The sequence below is a fragment of the Mchenga conophoros genome, linkage group LG20 (assembly GCF_057382185.1).
Source record: "Mchenga conophoros isolate Kocher_MC1m ecotype Shallow Benthic linkage group LG20, M_conophoros_male_GT1.1, whole genome shotgun sequence".
In the NCBI taxonomy this organism is placed as follows: Eukaryota; Metazoa; Chordata; class Actinopteri; order Cichliformes; family Cichlidae; genus Mchenga; species Mchenga conophoros.
This window is the reverse complement of record NC_140545.1, coordinates 18,437,462-18,454,727: the sequence shown is the minus strand read 5'-3', so window position 1 is coordinate 18,454,727 and position 17,266 is coordinate 18,437,462. Positions and strand designations below refer to the sequence as shown.

General features: G+C 43.7%; 1 protein-coding gene across 4 annotated transcripts in view; it reads left to right on the top strand.

Annotated features, from left to right (window-relative positions):
• Window positions 1-17,266, top strand: part of LOC146550612 (voltage-gated potassium channel subunit beta-2-like) — a 257,376-nt gene that overhangs the window by 157,545 nt on the left and 82,565 nt on the right. For 3 of the 4 annotated variants that reach the window (XM_085259376.1, XM_085259373.1, XM_085259374.1), the window contains one exon: window positions 15,976-16,061. The exons of the other annotated variant lie outside the window; for it this stretch is intronic. In XM_085259376.1, the coding sequence (XP_085115502.1) occupies window positions 15,976-16,061 (86 nt within the window). The remainder of the gene's footprint in view (window positions 1-15,975; window positions 16,062-17,266) is intronic. 4 annotated transcript variants of the gene reach the window in all.

Genomic DNA, 17,266 nt, shown 5'->3' with positions numbered 1-17,266 from the left:
AATAGAATTGAATCGAATCGTGGATCAAATCAATTTGGGACCATATGAATCGGAATTGAATCCATTCTAGAAATCAGTGACGATACCCAGCCCTACTTTCACGGTGGAGAAAACAGTGGGTCCATTTAGCTTCTGGTGCAATATCAAGAATCTATTCAATTCAATTCAATTTTATTTATATAGTGCCAAATCACAACAAAGGTCGCCTCAAGACGCTTCATATTGTACAGTAGATACAGAGACAAACCCAACAATCATATGACCCCCTATGAGCAAGCACTTTGGTGACAGTGGGAAGGAAACACTCCCTTTTAACAGGAAGAAACCTCCGGCAGAACCAGGCTCAGGGAGGGGCGGCCATCTGCTGCGACCGGTTGGGGTGAGAGAAGGAAAACAGGATAAAAACATGCAGACATAGATTAATAACAGATATGATTCAATGCAGAGAGGTCTATTAATACATAGTGAGTGAGAAAGGTGACTGGAAAGGAAAAAGTCAATGCATCATGGGAATCCCCAGCAGCCTACGTCTATCACAGAATAACTAAGGGAGGATTCAGGGCCACCTGGTCCAGCCCTAACTATATGCTTTAGCAAAAAGGAAAGTTTTAAGCCTAATCTTAAAAGTAGAGATAGTGTCTGTCTCCCGAATCCAATCTGCCTTGTGATGCCATGATGCCTGCCAGTCATTGAAGCTGCACCATTACTGACAGCCCACCACAGTTCTGCCAGTCCAGGTCATTGTTAGAGAAGTAGTTGTCAATGCAGCGGAAACATTCCTGAGCCGTAGCTCGTGTTGGTAGCTCTCAAAAAAACAGCTCTCCCAGCGATAAGGAAGAAACTCCCAACAGCAATGCACCATTCGGAAAAATTGAGAAAAAAATTGAAAAATTGACTACTTTTTATTCTTTCCAGAAGCTAATGCTGTATGTCTAACGGTGTGTTCACACCGAACGCGATGGATGCGAACAAAACGCCCCAAACGCCCCTAATTTGACGCGTGCACATTCGCACCTCTATGCGTGTCCAAGAAAAATCCAATCGCGCCTCAAAATTGCATATTTTGACGCGTGTGAACCGGAAATGTGGGAGGGATGTGAGAGGAAGTTGTGCCAGACCGGTATGTTTGCTAGATGGCAGCTGTCGAGCTAGCGTTTGAAGAGAGAGTCTCCCTTCTCTATTTACTTTCCCTCGCCCAGTTTGAGGACCTGCTGTCCCGCGTTGGTCCAAGCATCGCCCGCCTAGACACCAACTACAGGCGCTCAATCCCACCTGCAGAGCGCCTGTCCGTCTGCCTGAGGTCAGTAAAAGTGTTTAATACGGTAGTCCTTTATTGATACCTGTGCTAATATGCTAAACTATCGTTTATAGACTGCTAACATGGATGTGCTATGCTATCAATGAATGCCGTCGGTGTTTACTGATAGCGAACTGTGGTACGGAGACGACTCAGAAGGTCTCATCAAGTGCTGATTTAATTCGATTTATGCTGTTATCAGTGTTTGCAATGATAGCATGGCTGTGGTGTCCTATCAATGTATGCACTCGGTGTTTGCTGATATCAAACTGTAGCATTAGGACCACTGAGTTAACCTTTGTAGTGATACTCACTCCTTTTTATTTAGACCTGGTTTAATTCTGGGATAGTTGAATATTTGTATATAATCCCTGCAGCTGTCAGACTCTATAACAGGGGTCACCAGCCTTTATTAAAACAGAGTTAGATAAAACTGAACAGTTTGGTTCATCTTTAGTTACATGGTTCTATCTTGATAAGCTATGTCTTATCACAGATTAATTTTTCAAAAATATTAATGATTTAAGCAAGGAAAGGGCTACATGTCAACATACAACTCTTTATTTCTATTAATGTCTTACTTCATTCCTACCTGATTGACATGTTTAGGAATTATGAGTGATTGGCACACTGTAGTTGTAAAAGTTGCTACCAATCAAATTATGATATGTTAAAGTTAAAACAAAACACAACTGTTTTAGATATTATCTAATAAACATTTTGTAATTATCCTTATAATTACAAAATGTTTTATGTAAGTTTTAAGTTTTGTGATTTAAATCTGACATCACAAAAGTATTTTGGAATTTGAATAATGTATTTTGTAACTGCAGTACACATAATACTAATTTTGAACAATTTTGTCCAGGTTCCTTGTCACCGGGGACTCCTTCAGGACCAAGCATTCAGTTACAGAGTCGGTGTGTCCACGGTGACCCAGATCACTCCCCAGGTAGCGACGGCCATCTGGGACTGTCTAGTGGACGACTTCATGGCTGTGCCATCACCTGGAGACTGGCGGTCCATCACAGAGGGATTCCAGGAGCGCTGGAACTTCCCTGTGTGCTGTGCAGCTCTGGATGGGAAGCACGTCCAGACAAAGGCACCCCATATATCATATAGGAGACACACATTGATATACACTAAATATTTATTTCATTTCTTTTTTGTCGTGCGCAAATTTATGCACCTGCTTGATTTTGTTTAAACAATTATTGCACACTTTTTGTAAATCCAGTAAACTTCTTTTCACTTCTCAAATATCACTGTGTGTCTCCTGTATGATATATTTAACTGACATTTTTTATTGTAACAACCAACGATTTATACAGGAAAATAATGTCTATTAACAAGGTTGCCCAAACTTTTGCATCCCACTGTATTAGTATATTTTGTCATTAGTATAATATGAAATAAATTCTACATGTGTCAAGTCGTGTGCCAACATTTGCTGTGTAGTAGAACTGAGACATTAGTCATTATAAAAATTTATTTGAAATAATATTAGAATTCTCAAACAGAAAAACATTAAACATAAATATATAAAATATAAGAATTTACAGAGAGACAGGAATAAAAAGGACCAGCTGCTCTCCAGAGCAGGAACAAGGCTGAGGAGGAAATGCTCCATTGGAGACTGGTGTGGCCTCTTCAGGGACTCCAGGATGGCCAGCTCCACCGCCGATGGACCGTCCTGGGACCCGTCCCCCTCTGTGGGCCTGTAAAACAGCACAAAACACAAAGAAATGAGAAGGCTGCTACTAGATTTTAATTTCAACATTGAAAAACAAAAACAGGATATAATCAGATTGGTTGTAGATATTTAGTAAAGGTGATCACAAGGGAATCCCACCGACTAAAAAGGTATCAGTGCTTGCTGTACATACCTGTGGTGCAGCAGCAGGAGCTCAGGGAGCCAGGAGAAGCAACTGCTCTGCTGCAGAATCAGTTGGCTCTATCAATACAGTATTAAATGTTAACAGGTTGAATACAATAATCATAGAGAAAGTGTATACAGTGGTCCCTCATTTATTGCAGCAGGGGTTCTCAGAATAACTAGCCCCTGGTCACGCACTTTATACACTGTTTTCCCCACACACATGAACATTGGTCACAGTTCTCACAATTGATTCTCAAAGTGCGAACCTCTGTAGATTGCAAAACGTAAAAGTATTTTTATGCCGCGGTTTGTCTTCATCTGCCTGCCACTTTCGTGCGCCTTTTTCCCTCGCCGTGCAGGTGTCTATTTCCGAATGAGGCTCATAGTTATGGGTATTTTTGTGCTGTTTTTTCTATTGGACGTGATAGTTATCAAAACCAAACATGATAAATTTGGCAAGCGCAGGAGACACGACACGGAGGAGATTTGTCAATCAGGCTGCAGAATGCAATGCTGTACGGTGCAAAAAAAGAAAAGAAAAAGAAAATCAGCGAAAAAGCGAAGCAGTGACGGATGAACAGCGGGACCACTGTGTGCTGTTTATTAATAAACAAAATATATTCCCAGAGGTGGGACCAAGTCATTGTTTTGCAAGTCTCAAGTAAGTCTCAAGTCTTTATCCTCAAGTCAAGTCTCAAGTAATGTCAGGCAAGTCAGAGTCGAGTCTCAAGTCACTGGTGTAAAAGTCCGAGTAAAGTCACAAGTCTGAAATTTTGAATTTCAAGTCCTTTCGAATCTTTAAAAAAAAAAAAAAAAAAAACGAAAAAAAGCATGTTGCAGTTATATGCTAAATGTAAATATTAGACCATGTAATTTTTAAATCTGTGTTTTTCTCAACACATGACAAAATAGTGAACTTAGAAAATATACACAAATTGTGAAATTGCACCTCTTTAAAATGCAGCTCAATTAAACCTAGCTCCAAGAATAATTTTCACCGACAGTTCTGAGATAAGCTGCATGTTATTCTTGGATGCGGTTGTAGGACCGGCTTTAAAAGCGCATGACAAAAATATCATACACATTAAAAAAAACTGCATCACCAACGTAGCCTGGACAACATTTGTGTCAGGGCTCTGTGTGCGGGCAGGCAGAGATGAGGATCCAAATGCAGGACTCGGAAAATGGAATGTAACTCAAAAAACCTCAGCTTTATTGCTGGCAGGAAAACAAACATGAAGTGAGGACGGAACACTGAGACCAAGAACACACAGGCATAAACTGATGGTACCACGCGACACTGAGCATGGGAAAACACAGGGCTTATATACACAGGGTAGTGACGGGGAAATCGGCAACAGGAGGGAGACACAGCTGGGAGAGATCAGGGCTAACGAGACAGGGGGAACAAAGCTGCACATACTAACATCAGACAGGAACAAGAACCTTCAAAGTAAAACAGGAAACAAAACACACTTTACTAAGACACAGACTAGACAGAGACAGACTTGACACTGACCAAAGGCTACTAAATGATAATCATAATCACAACAGCATCAGATCATAAATCATAATATAGAAAAACACCAAGATAACTGAAACACCAAGTACCAGAGAAACATAAAGGAAAATCCATGATGCAAAAGTACCAAAACATAATGAACTCAAAATACTGGGTCCAACGGACCCAGAACCGTGACAGTACCCCCCCTCTAAGGGCTGACTCCCAACAGCCCCAAACAAAAAAAAAGCACAACAAAGCACCAGGCCAGGGCGGGCGGAGGGGGTCCAGGATGGAGGGACAGAGCCCAAGCAAAAAAACAAGGAGCACCAGAGTCCAAAAAACGCAGGAAAGCATATCAAAAACAAAACCGAAACCAGAGCTCACCAAGAGTCTACAAAAAGTCCAGGGGGCCGACCGTGCACACGGCAACGGTGGCGACGTGCGAACAGTTCTGGAGGCAGACCGTGCACACGGCGACGGCGGGCAAACTCTTCTGGAGGCCGACCGTGCGGACGGCAACGGCGGCGAGGAAGCAGTTCTGGGGGCCGACCGTGCGGACGGCAACGGCGGCGAGGAAGCAGTTCTGGGGGCCGACCGTGCGGACGGCAACAGCGGCGGGAATGCAAGCCTGGAGGCCGGCCACGCGGAAGGCAGTGGCGGAAACAGAAGTCCGGATGATGCCCAACAAGCGGCCTGGCAGATGACCGACAATGTGGAGGCGGTAGGAGGGGACCCGAAGGCTGCGTGGCCCCTGCAGCCCCAGGCGAAGCGGAGGTTGGATCAGATGAGGCAGAGGCTGGGCCAAACGAAGCTGGTGATGCGGGAGCTGGACCAGACGAGGATGAGGACGCGGGAGCTGGACCAGACGACGCTGAAGCGGATGCGGAGGCTGGACCAGACGACGCTGAAGCGGATGCGGAGGCTGGACCCAGCGAAGCAAATAAAGCCGAAGCCGGACCCAGCGAAGCAAATGAAGCTGAGGCCGAAGCCGGACCCGGCGAAGCAAATGAAGCTGAAGCCGGAGCCGGACCAGGCGAAGATGAAGCCGGAGCCGGCGTGGGTGATGCTGAAGCCGGAGCCGGACCAGGCGTGGGTGATGCTGAAGCCGGAGCCGGACCAGGCGTGGGTGATGCTGAAGCCGGAGCCGGACCAGGCGTGGGTGATGCTGAAGCCGGAGCCAGGCGACGGCATGGGTGGAGACACGGAGGCTGCAGCTGGCGTGGATGAAGACACGGAGGCTGCTGCAGCTGGCGTGGATGAAGACACGGAGGCTGCTGCAGCTGGCGTGGATGAAGACACGGAGGCTGCAGCTGGCGTGGATGAAGACACGGAGGCTGCAGCTAGCGGCGGCGTGGAAGCTGGAGACGGAGGCGCTGCAGCAGGCGCCGGCATGGATGAAACTGCTGCTGCAAGCGTGGATGAGGCTGCTGGTGGAGCAGCTGGTGGCTGGACGGGCTCCTCGGGCCCCCCAGCTGACGAGGAAGGAGGCTGGACGGGCTCCTCGGGCCCCCCAGCTGACGAGGAAGGAGGCTGGACGGGCTCCTCGGGCCCTCCAGCGAGAACAGTCTCAGGACCAGTGGGCACAGGGGCCCCTGGAACACACAGGACAAAACCAGCAGGCGCACGGGCCTCTGGCAGGGACAGAACAGGACCAGCAGGCGCACGGGCCTCTGGCAAACACATAGCAGACTTCAGCCGCCCAGAGCATTGACTCTGCTCAGGCAGTGACAGCCGGGTGCAGTCCTCAGCTGGGTTCCTAGCCTCCAGGGGTCCAGAGTAGGCTGAGGGCTGAAACTCAGTCTCTGGGGAGGCCCTGGAGCGCGTCACAGTCTCTGAACTGGCCAGCTTTTTAGGAATGATTACATTATCATGAGGTTTGTTGCTCTGCTTAGAACAAACTGATGAAACACAGTTCCTTTTAGATTGATTTGACTGAGCTTGTTGTACCGGGGTAGCAAGTGACACAGGGTGCAGGGCTAGCGGCTGCTGAACAGGAGGCTGAACTGAGGGTGACTGAAACAATGGTTGGGATGACGACGGTGGTGGAATTGGAGACTGAGCTTGAGGCCGGGCGGCTAACTGAGCTTGAGGCCGGGCGGCTAACTGAGCTTGAGGCCGGGCGGCTAACTGAGCTTGAGGCCGGGCGGCTAACTGAGCTTGAGGCCGGGCGGCTAACTGAGCTTGAGGCCGGGCGGCTAACTGAGCTTGAGGCCGGGCGGCTAACTGAGCTTGAGGCGAAAGTGGTGGTGGTGGAGTTGGTGACTGGGCTACAGGCGGCTTCCGAGCAGGTGACACTGGAGACTGAGCTACAGGTGGCTGCCGAGCAGGGGACACTGGAGACTGAGCTACAGGTGGCTGCCGAGCAGGGGACACTGGAGACTGAGCTACAGACGGCTGCTGAGCAGGGGACACTGGAGACTGAGCTACAGATGGCTGCTGAGCAGGGGACTGAGCTGAAAGCGGATGGGCAGCTGACTGAATAAACATAGCTCCAGAATAAACAGATCCAGACGGAACAGTCTTAACTCCTGGATCTGAAAAAACATCAGGCGCACAGTCTTCTGAACCAATGGGAAAATAGTCATTCTTAAAACGAAAACTTTTATTTTCCCGAACCGGAGAAACATGAGCTGTAGTGTTCATGTAGCTGGCGTTCGCAGCTTTGGGGGAAACAGTCTGTCTATCCCTTGACAAAAAAGGCGAATGAAGGGAGACTCTGTCACTCACCCTAGGCGGTTGTTTGAGCTGAATCCCAGGCTCCTGCTGGAGCTGTGAGTGCTGGCTGCGTGTTCGCTGCCTCCCTGTTGAAGAGGGAGCGGCGCTGGCGGAATGTGACGAGGGAGGACTCTGCTGTGGCTGCTCCTGCTGTGATGTGGAAATGCTGGGTGAGTCAGGTGGCACGATAATAATCCCTAACATCTTGTAAAAGGCTTGTGCAGGCGTGAGCTGATTGCTTGCAGGCTCGTAGTAATCCTCCCGGGACCGGCTGGAGCGTTTTCTGCGAGACCTGGGCGTCTGCGGGGAGGAAGCAGACGAGTGGGCCGAAGGGTAGGCTGCCAGCGAGGAACGGCAGCACGGAGGCCCTCCAAGCGCTAGCCGAGTCCCGTCAAAACGGGAGCTGCGCTTCCACAGTGAGTCCGCTGGATCCATTACTGGTCGCGTCGTTCTGTCAGGGCTCTGTGTGCGGGCAGGCAGAGATGAGGATCCAAATGCAGGACTCGGAAAATGGAATGTAACTCAAAAAACCTCAGCTTTATTGCTGGCAGGAAAACAAACATGAAGTGAGGACGGAACACTGAGACCAAGAACACACAGGCATAAACTGATGGTACCACGCGACACTGAGCATGGGAAAACACAGGGCTTATATACACAGGGTAGTAACGGGGAAATCGGCAACAGGAGGGAGACACAGCTGGGAGAGATCAGGGCTAACGAGACAGGGGGAACAAAGCTGCACATACTAACATCAGACAGGAACAAGAACCTTCAAAGTAAAACAGGAAACAAAACACACTTTACTAAGACACAGACTAGACAGAGACAGACTTGACACTGACCAAAGGCTACTAAATGATAATCATAATCACAACAGCATCAGATCATAAATCATAATATAGAAAAACACCAAGATAACTGAAACACCAAGTACCAGAGAAACATAAAGGAAAATCCATGATGCAAAAGTACCAAAACATAATGAACTCAAAATACTGGGTCCAACGGACCCAGAACCATGACAATATGCTAGTTAAATGAAGTCAGCTATCTCATCGTAGCATATCTATATGCATATTTATAATTATACGCTTCTTGGAGTGTGTGCATACACTCATGAAGTTTAGTAACTTCCGGTCACTGCAACAAGCCCAGGTACAGTTTACCGACGGATGGGTGCAGGACCTTGAAACGCACCGTGTAGAACGAAAGACCATCGTACCTATCATAAGTTTACCAGTCTCACAAATTGTCTTCATAAATACACATTCGTTAACAGTTTATTAATATAACCTTTGAGCTCAATGGTAATTAATTAGTAGTGGAAATGATTTCTGGTAGCATCACAGAAATGTAGCAGTGACAATAATATTGTATGCTGTAATCGTACTGGGCAATTGGTGATACAAAAAAACTGTTTTATCCTGTGAATAAAAGTATGTGTTTTTGTCAATGTACCATAATAACAGAAGCGAAACGCAATATTGTGTCAGGACAATTCACTATTTATGCACAATAAACAAAGGAGCATAGCGCTACAATTTCTGTTCAGCGTCAGACGTGCTTGTAACCTGTATCACCAATTATGTTATGAAAATGACGTATTAACTACAACAGAAGACTTGCCTTTGTGGAAATGCTTGGAGCAGACTAACCTGTGAGCTGGAGTGTTCTGGGACGTTATATTTGATCTTTGAATGGCTGCAATCCAGGCCATCCGTTACCTGTTTGTTACTTTGGAAACATGGCTCGAAAAATTTCTCTTCAACGACGTGATCCGATAACAACCGATCTCTTTACCTGTCGGCTTCCCGTGGCTGTCATGCGACCGGCTATTGCAGTTAATAATACAACAGCTTCTTGACATTTTTGTGTTTCTTTTTATCGCTGTGTGACTGATTTCAATTGAAAGCCTGCGTGCGCTAGTACCTCTTGCCACGAGTTCCCAGAATCCTTTGCGGTTTGACGTCACATTTTCAATCTCTATATAATATGCATGTTAAATTTTATATTTGGGGTGAAATATAAAGTCTTTTCAAGTAAACCGGTTCAAGTCCAATTCAAGTCCCAGGTCATTGGTGTAAAAGTCCAAGTCAAGTCACAAGTCTTAGAACATTTTTTCAAGTCAAGTCTAAAGTCATAAAATTAATGACTCGAGTCTGACTCGAGTCCAAGTCATGTGACTCGAGTCCACACCTCTGTATATTCCTATATGACAACATGCATAAAAGCAGAACGGTATTTGTACGTCAGTGGGAAAATAGCGGTAGCTTGCCAGCTTTTGTGCGGCTTCCCCGGGTCAGCGAAAACTTTCAAAAGAGAAATGAATGAACTTACCAGGTTGCCCGATCTCTTTACATATCTTCCTCCAAGCTCGTCCTTTATATTCCTGTCTCGGTACAGAAAGCAGCTGGTGTCGTACGGCTCCGGGTTGTTTGCTACAGCGTTGATTAGCCTTCCCTCCATTGAAGAATGGGCACGGGCTTTGGCTGGATCTGCCCCTTTGACCTAGTAAGTAACAGCCACGTCACCAGGCTCCTGATTGGTTGTCGCGGCGCGATTTGACGCTGGAGTTCAGATTTTCCCAACTCCAGCGGTAGACGCGTAACGCGCGTATGCACAAAATGCAACACAAAAACTCACGCGCTTGGTTTTTTTCGCGAGTCAAACGCTCCAAACGCGCTAGACTGACGCGCTTTTCGGGCGTTTTCGCGACGCAAATCTGCTTCCGAATTTTCACGGGAGCCGCAATCGCGGGTCATCGCGCTTTTCCATTTACTTTACGTGTAAACCTGACGCTCTATTCGCCTCCATCGCGTTCGGTAAGGTCATGTCCATGATATGGTGGCTCACAGTGTCGTCTGAGAGTGGGATGGTCAATAGGTTCTTTGTAGCAGCCTCTCCGATCATCTTACGACACATTTGTACAGCAGCAGGCAAAATCAGCTCCTCTGCTATAATGAAAGACTTTTTACTCTGTGCCACAAGTCTGGATTTGAGGTAGCTAGCTTTTAAAGCAGTGAGTGAGTGACACAACAGACCGTTTCTGTATCTGCAGTCCTTACAATATAAAGTGCCTTGAGGTGATTGTTGTTATGATTTGGCGCTAAATAAATGAAACTGAATTTAGTTGCATTTTCTTTTCTCTTGAAATATTCCACTGGCTTTCTTGAGAGCGTGGGATGTTTGGTTTTGAGATGCCATTTTAATTTTGAAGACTTCAGTGCTTTGTTGGATAGCATTAGTCTACACTCCACACATTGGGCTCATGGGTACGCCGCGTTTCCTCTCTTCACAAACCCATACTTCAGGAAGTCAGGGTTGTACTTGGGAAAAAGTTTTGACTTTTGGGAGGGGAAGTTGTCCCTTTTATCTTCATTTTTGCATTTTAAGAACTCCATATATTTTTCTAACTGCAACCAGCAGGCAGAGTGTCTTCTTCTGTTTGCTTATTGAGTCCAGAGATCTTCTGCAAAGGAAACAAAACACCTTTTCCTGCACCTCCCTAACTTATCCTATTTGGGACTCTTTAATCAAAAGCATGATCCTAATTATGTTCTTAACTTATTGACTTGTATTTATATATATTCTTCAGCGTTACTCATCACTTTAAAACTCTTAAACGTCCGGTTGCTCGCTCTATTTTCCCTTATCTGATCATCACATCCTGTACACAAACTGTCGCTGCTGCAAGTTCCTCTATTCTAATCTAAAGTCACCTTTTTAACAAGAAAATCATTATAAACGCCTATTCTACTAAAAGATCCAAAAGAAAACAACCACTTTAATCAATTAAGTTTAAGCATATAAGCAATTACTCCTGCATGCATTTCATCATAGCTAAATGCTGCCTAGAAACCACTCCTGTGTATTAACACTAACTTCATTTTAAAACCTCACATTTCCTATGTTATAACCTGTTTTTGGTATAGCCTTTTTATTTCATTTTGCTCATTTTAATGTAACAATACCTTCTAATTCTAGTTTATCAGACGTAACCAAAATATATGCTTTCCTTCCTCTTTGGTCCGTCTTTAAGTTCAGCTAAATGAATTTGAGGCCTTTTGCCTGGAATCAATACTGTCATGTGTGTTTCTGGACTCTGTGTCTGTAAGCGTGTGCAATCCTTCAATAACTCATATCATCCTCACAGTAGATTGGCTAATCATAGCGCTAGCCAAAGGCTCGTGACCCTCAAGAGACGAATTGAGCCACAACTCCTTTAAAGGCACAAAATGCAATATGTATAAAAAATCATTTCTACTTATAAGCTCTCCCCTTTATCCTAAAAATAAATCTATGTAATATCTGTATGTAAGCCTACATTATAACCACTACTTCTAGAAATCAAAAAAGAAATCAAACCTGTTCTACTCCTACAACCCTCACTAATTTTCCCCAAAGCATATCTTTTTGTCAACGTGTCCCACAATTTCCCTTTAAGATTTGTATACAGCTTTAAAAACACTGGCATTGTATCTACTAAACAGGATTCAGTTCACTTTAATCCTTTAACCTTAACATAAAAATAACAGTTTCAGTTTTACCATATCCAAATGATCAAAAACCCCAAAAAGTCCTAAAATGATCCTAAATTATTAAACAATTAAATTATTAAATTCCCCCTTTATTTCGACACAAAACTAAAAATACTCAGTTTTCCCCACTCATGATTCAATCTATGTCATAAAAATAAACTTAAAACAGAAGAGTTTATCAGTCATGTGTTTCTTCAATTAATGGTAACATGAGTTACATCAAAAAACATTTCCCCTTTAGCATTTGGCATTCTCCCAACAATATACTATAATCCCATAATCTAACCCCAGTCAATAAAACAGAAATTTTCTCTGGTAAAAGCAAATTGTTTGTCCACATTTATTCATCCCCACCTTCATCCAGTCACACATTCACTCACATGCATTCACACCATATTTTTTGCTAATAGTGGAGCCTCCCGCGCAAGTGATCAGATTCTCCACCCTCAGCAAAATGAGCTCATTTATGTGTTCTATTTTCCATAGGAAAATATTTCTTATGCTTTTGGACTGGACTGACTCGCTACAATCCTTTTAGACAGGGACTTACGACCTCATCAGGTCCCCACAGGTAGCTTTCTCCTCAGCCAGTTGTAATCTGGAAAGCCCACCTTATATTTGCTCTTCCCGAGAATTTGTCAGCGCTGTTATTCACTGTTGCAGGCCTGCTTAGAACAAAAATGAGAAAAAGAGAGCTGATTATTAGCTCATGAAAACACAAACAAAATCACCTGACAGGTTTTCTCTAAGTGCACTGTTACAAAAATAATAGGCCCCTCTTAGACATGTCCATGTTTACTAAAACTCCCTCTATTAAAAACAAAAACAACAACAACCCGAACCTCACTCACAGAATCAACCCATCACCACAACAACCTCAAAAACCTTAAACACACAAGTATTGCCACCACATAATTTCACCTCCTCAATACACCGAAAGTCTTGTTAAAACCACACAATTTGCACACAACAATCACCCCCTTTATGCACTTTAGCATACTTAGATTCAACATAAGACATAACCCCCTTACAACAACATATAATCACTAAACTATAAATTTCCTATCCAAATCTGCACTCCTCTTCTGTCTGCTATGCTTCCTCTCCTGAAAGCCTCAGTCACACACACAGGAAACTCCTTCGTCACCACTCACTCCAGCTAATTTGCATACTGAGTCATATCTCAAGAAGTTGCCGTAACAAAAGAAACATATGTTTAAACATTACCAACTTATTAAATTATTTTATTTCTTTCTACAGTGATCACTAGTGTTGATCACTCAGTACCAGGGCACTCCTAAGTCACTTTTTTAAAACTACTTTAATCACTTTTTCTTTTTCCATAACTCACTCCCTTTGTCATATAGCTTCTTTGAGTTATTCCTCAACTTCAAACTCAAATGTATTTTATTAAACATTCACACCATTCTATCACTCATACAAATAGCAAGCTGTTCTTCATTGCGTATGTTTGTGTTCTCAGCCAGGTTTAATCAATGTCTATGCATTAATCTCCACGAGCTTGTCCTTGTAAGGTTAATGCATTTTCTGCTTGTGTATGTGAATTTGCATATGTTGCTTTTGCAGTGTTTCAGACTCCTGCACAATTCGCCGCTTAAGCAGTCAGTTTTCTTTCCCAAATTTGCTAACCCAAATTTTAAGTTCCCACCTTATTAACAGCATTCCTGGTCCTCAGACACAAGTTAGGGCCCACTTGTCAGGTTTATGGAGACATGGCGCTGTGAACAATTCAACCAGAAACTTGCCTTGACATATCCAGTCATGTTGACCTATAACTTTCTTCCGACCGCTGCACGTGGAAAATTGATCCAGGTCTGTTTCGCCCCTGAAGAAACACAACTAAGACATTTTCATTATTATCATGAGTACTTAAACTACCCGTTTCCCCCTCTCTGGTCAGAAATACCAACTTATGTTATGTGTATAAGTGTAAGCAGGTCTTCATTGCTTTTCCTATGTATGTTAATGTTCAGTGAGTGTAAGCTGCTTTCTTCATTGCCTCTGTATGTTATAATCAGGTTTAATTCATGCATCTTTTCACTGATTTCTTAATTCAAAACTATCTCACTTCTGATTCTTTCCAGAAATAATTTCACATGTAACACTTTGTGTATGTGTGTTTTCTATTCATTGATGTAATTGTCAGTTGTTTTCACTCTTTATTTTACCTTCTTTTTGTTTACCTCTTTAGTTTTCTGGTGGACATCTCTAAACACCATCATGAGTTCAGGCTTCAATTTCAGTCCAATTATACCCTGTGTTCTCACAGTCGAACTCGTCCGGCTTCACCTCTCACTGGTCCCCGTCCTCTTCTCTCAGTGTCCTTTTGTTGTCTTGAATTCTCCAGCAAACACAGTCCGTTTCCTCTCTGTTTCTCTTCAGTATTTTCCTTTTGGATTAAGTTCCAGCCTGGCAAAATATCACAGTCCACCGTGCATGTTTCATCACGCGGTTTCTTCTTCTCTGTTGATCCTTTCAGTCGTCGCTTTCAAGATTACTCCAAGCATGGCAAATCTGACAATCAATGTCCAGTGCTTTCCACAGCTCATTATCCCACTGTCCAACTGCCCAGCCTGTAATTTACAGTGCATGTTTCCATCTCGTGGTTCCTTCCATGCTGCTGGTCCCGTCAGTTTGGTTTCAGTGTTAACAGTTGCACTGTCTTTTGGCTGCTTGTAAATTCTTATCAAGTCCACGATGTTCTGTTGGTCTTCATCAGGAAATTAACTGTCCTTTGAGCTTCTTCTCAGGATGGTGATGGGAAGGTCAAGCTATAAAATTTTAAGCCAAAATCTGGCCTGTTTTCTCCCAATTATGCTACTCTACTGGTTTTGGTTTTGGAATGAAGACACAGTTCCAAAAGCAAATACACTTGGTCGATGCTGAGAGTGGTCCTGTTGCTGAGGTTGGTGTCATCCTGTAATCCTCCAACGCTTCTGTGACTGGGATGCAAGTGAAGAGAGATGTAACGTCGTATGAGACCATGGTTTCATCTGCCTCCATAATGACATCTCTCACCTTCTCAACAAAATCCAGGGTGTTCTGGATGTGGTGTTCAGAGCTGCCCACCAGCGAGTTGAGGATCGAAGCCAGAAACTTTTCATTTACGTGAAAAGGGAAAGACCATCTCTGAATCGAGGAGGGGGCCTAAGGGTACATCTTTCGCCATCTTACAATGCTGTGATTGCAGCCATTCCCCAACTCTCTGTGGATGGTATGGCCATTGATCAGTGGTCTTTGATCAGTGGGTTTTGGTCAGTGGTTGTTGATCAATGGTCATGAGAATTTTCATAATTATGATTAAGGAACTGATCTCCCAGTCCATTGTTCCTTCAGTGGCCTCGTTTCAGTCATTATGCAAATTTACTGTTTATAAGATTTGGGGAAACCTGCAGTCAGCTGAGACTGAAGAAGTCACTTGGATGAGTGACGAAACGTTTCTCCCACGAAACGCTACGTCCAGATGAACAGAATCAACTTTTGGAGATATTATTATTATTATTATTATTATTATCATCATCATTTCTGACTATGGATTGATTGTTCTTGTGATAGGATACAGCTTTGTGATTTTATTGAATGTTGCTTTATACCTTGGGGCGTAGGTGGGTAGGAGAAATTTGAAAAATTGTTTTGCTCCACCTGGGTTTATCCAGTAGAATGATCTATTTTATACTTGGGCAGCTGTGGTTCCAGAGGTAGAGTGAATTGGATGGTTGTTGGCTCAGTACTCTACTTGTCTACATGTCAAAGTGTCCTTTCGCAAGATACTGAATCCTGAAAAATGCCTCCAGTATAATTTTCTATTTGATATGAATAAGTGCTGGATAAGTGAACAATCTAGCCTGGTATGTCAGTAGGTTGATGTAGCAGCTTACTAAATCCTAGGCCTTAATAAATATAGACAAGGACAAGCATAAATACTATTTCATCTTACCTGAGCTTTGTTTGCTCTGTTTTTTTCAAAAAGCAATCTTAAAGTTTGTTGTTGAAACTTTACATATTTTTGTTTTGGTAGAGACAGTAAGAGCAATGACCTATGTGATCAACCAAGGCATGTCCATGTACTGGGGTACATCACGATGGACCTCAATGGAGATCATGGTAAGTTTTAAACTTAGCTGTGAATCTATCCATAGTCTGAATTATGTGAATACTGTAGATTTATTGTTGTTTTCATGTGGCTAGTGTTGGTCTGAATTAGGACTAAATAGAACAAGTTCTTAGTGTTCATTTCATAAATACATGAAATAAATCATGAAATCAGTGCAGGTGGCAAAAGTATAGACACTGTTTACTGACATAGAACACCAGATACTTGTTAAAAATACTCAGGTAAAAGTAAAAGTACTTATTGAACCTATTGACTCAAATAAAAGTGAACGTACAGGCTCAGAAAAGCATTCAAAGAATGAAAGTAAAAAGCAGGACCTGTATTAATATAATGAAATAAATTAGTGCATGGTGATACAAAAACTGCTTTTGACCTCCAAACCTAAGTAGAGCTCTGAGGTTTATTGGTCTACCCTCTACATTGGTGGGGAGGAGGTAGAAAGGGTAGAAAGCTTTAAGTTCCTCAGAGTCCACATCTCGGCTGACCTTACCTGGTCCACAAACATTTCCACCAGGTAGGGAAAGCACAACAAAGGCTGTTACCCCAGAGACTGCTAGTAAACTTCTACCCCTCCACCATCGAGAGCCTGACTTACTGCTGCACTCTCTGGTTGAACTGCTGCACGGCGGAGGCACAAGAGGAAACTGCAGCGGGTGGTGAGGGCAGCAGGGCGGGCAACTCACTAAACCCCCCTCAAAGACATTTATACTGGCAGACTTCAACAAAAAGCCAGCATCATCATCAAGGACCCCTCGCACCCTGGACACTCACTTTTCCCCCCCTTCCCTCTGGTAAACGCTACAGGTCCATCAAGACGAAGACAAACAGACTTAATAGAAGTTTTTACCCACAAGCTTTCAAACATGCCCTACCTCAACCCTGATTGGAGGATAACTGCACTGCCAACACCCATGGACCCTATTTATAAACTGTATTTCTATGTATACTTTAAGGAGGTAGGAATGTTGGTTGCATTAAACTGTATTTATTATAACACTATTTAATATAGTTGCAACAATGTGCAATATCAACCCCCCCCCCCCCCCCACACACACACACACACACACTCAATATGCAATATCACTGATGTGTGTGTATATATATGCAAGCGTGTATGTGGAAATATAAAGTACGCATGCATATATGTATGTATATATTTATATATGTATGTATGCATGGATGTATCTGTATATAT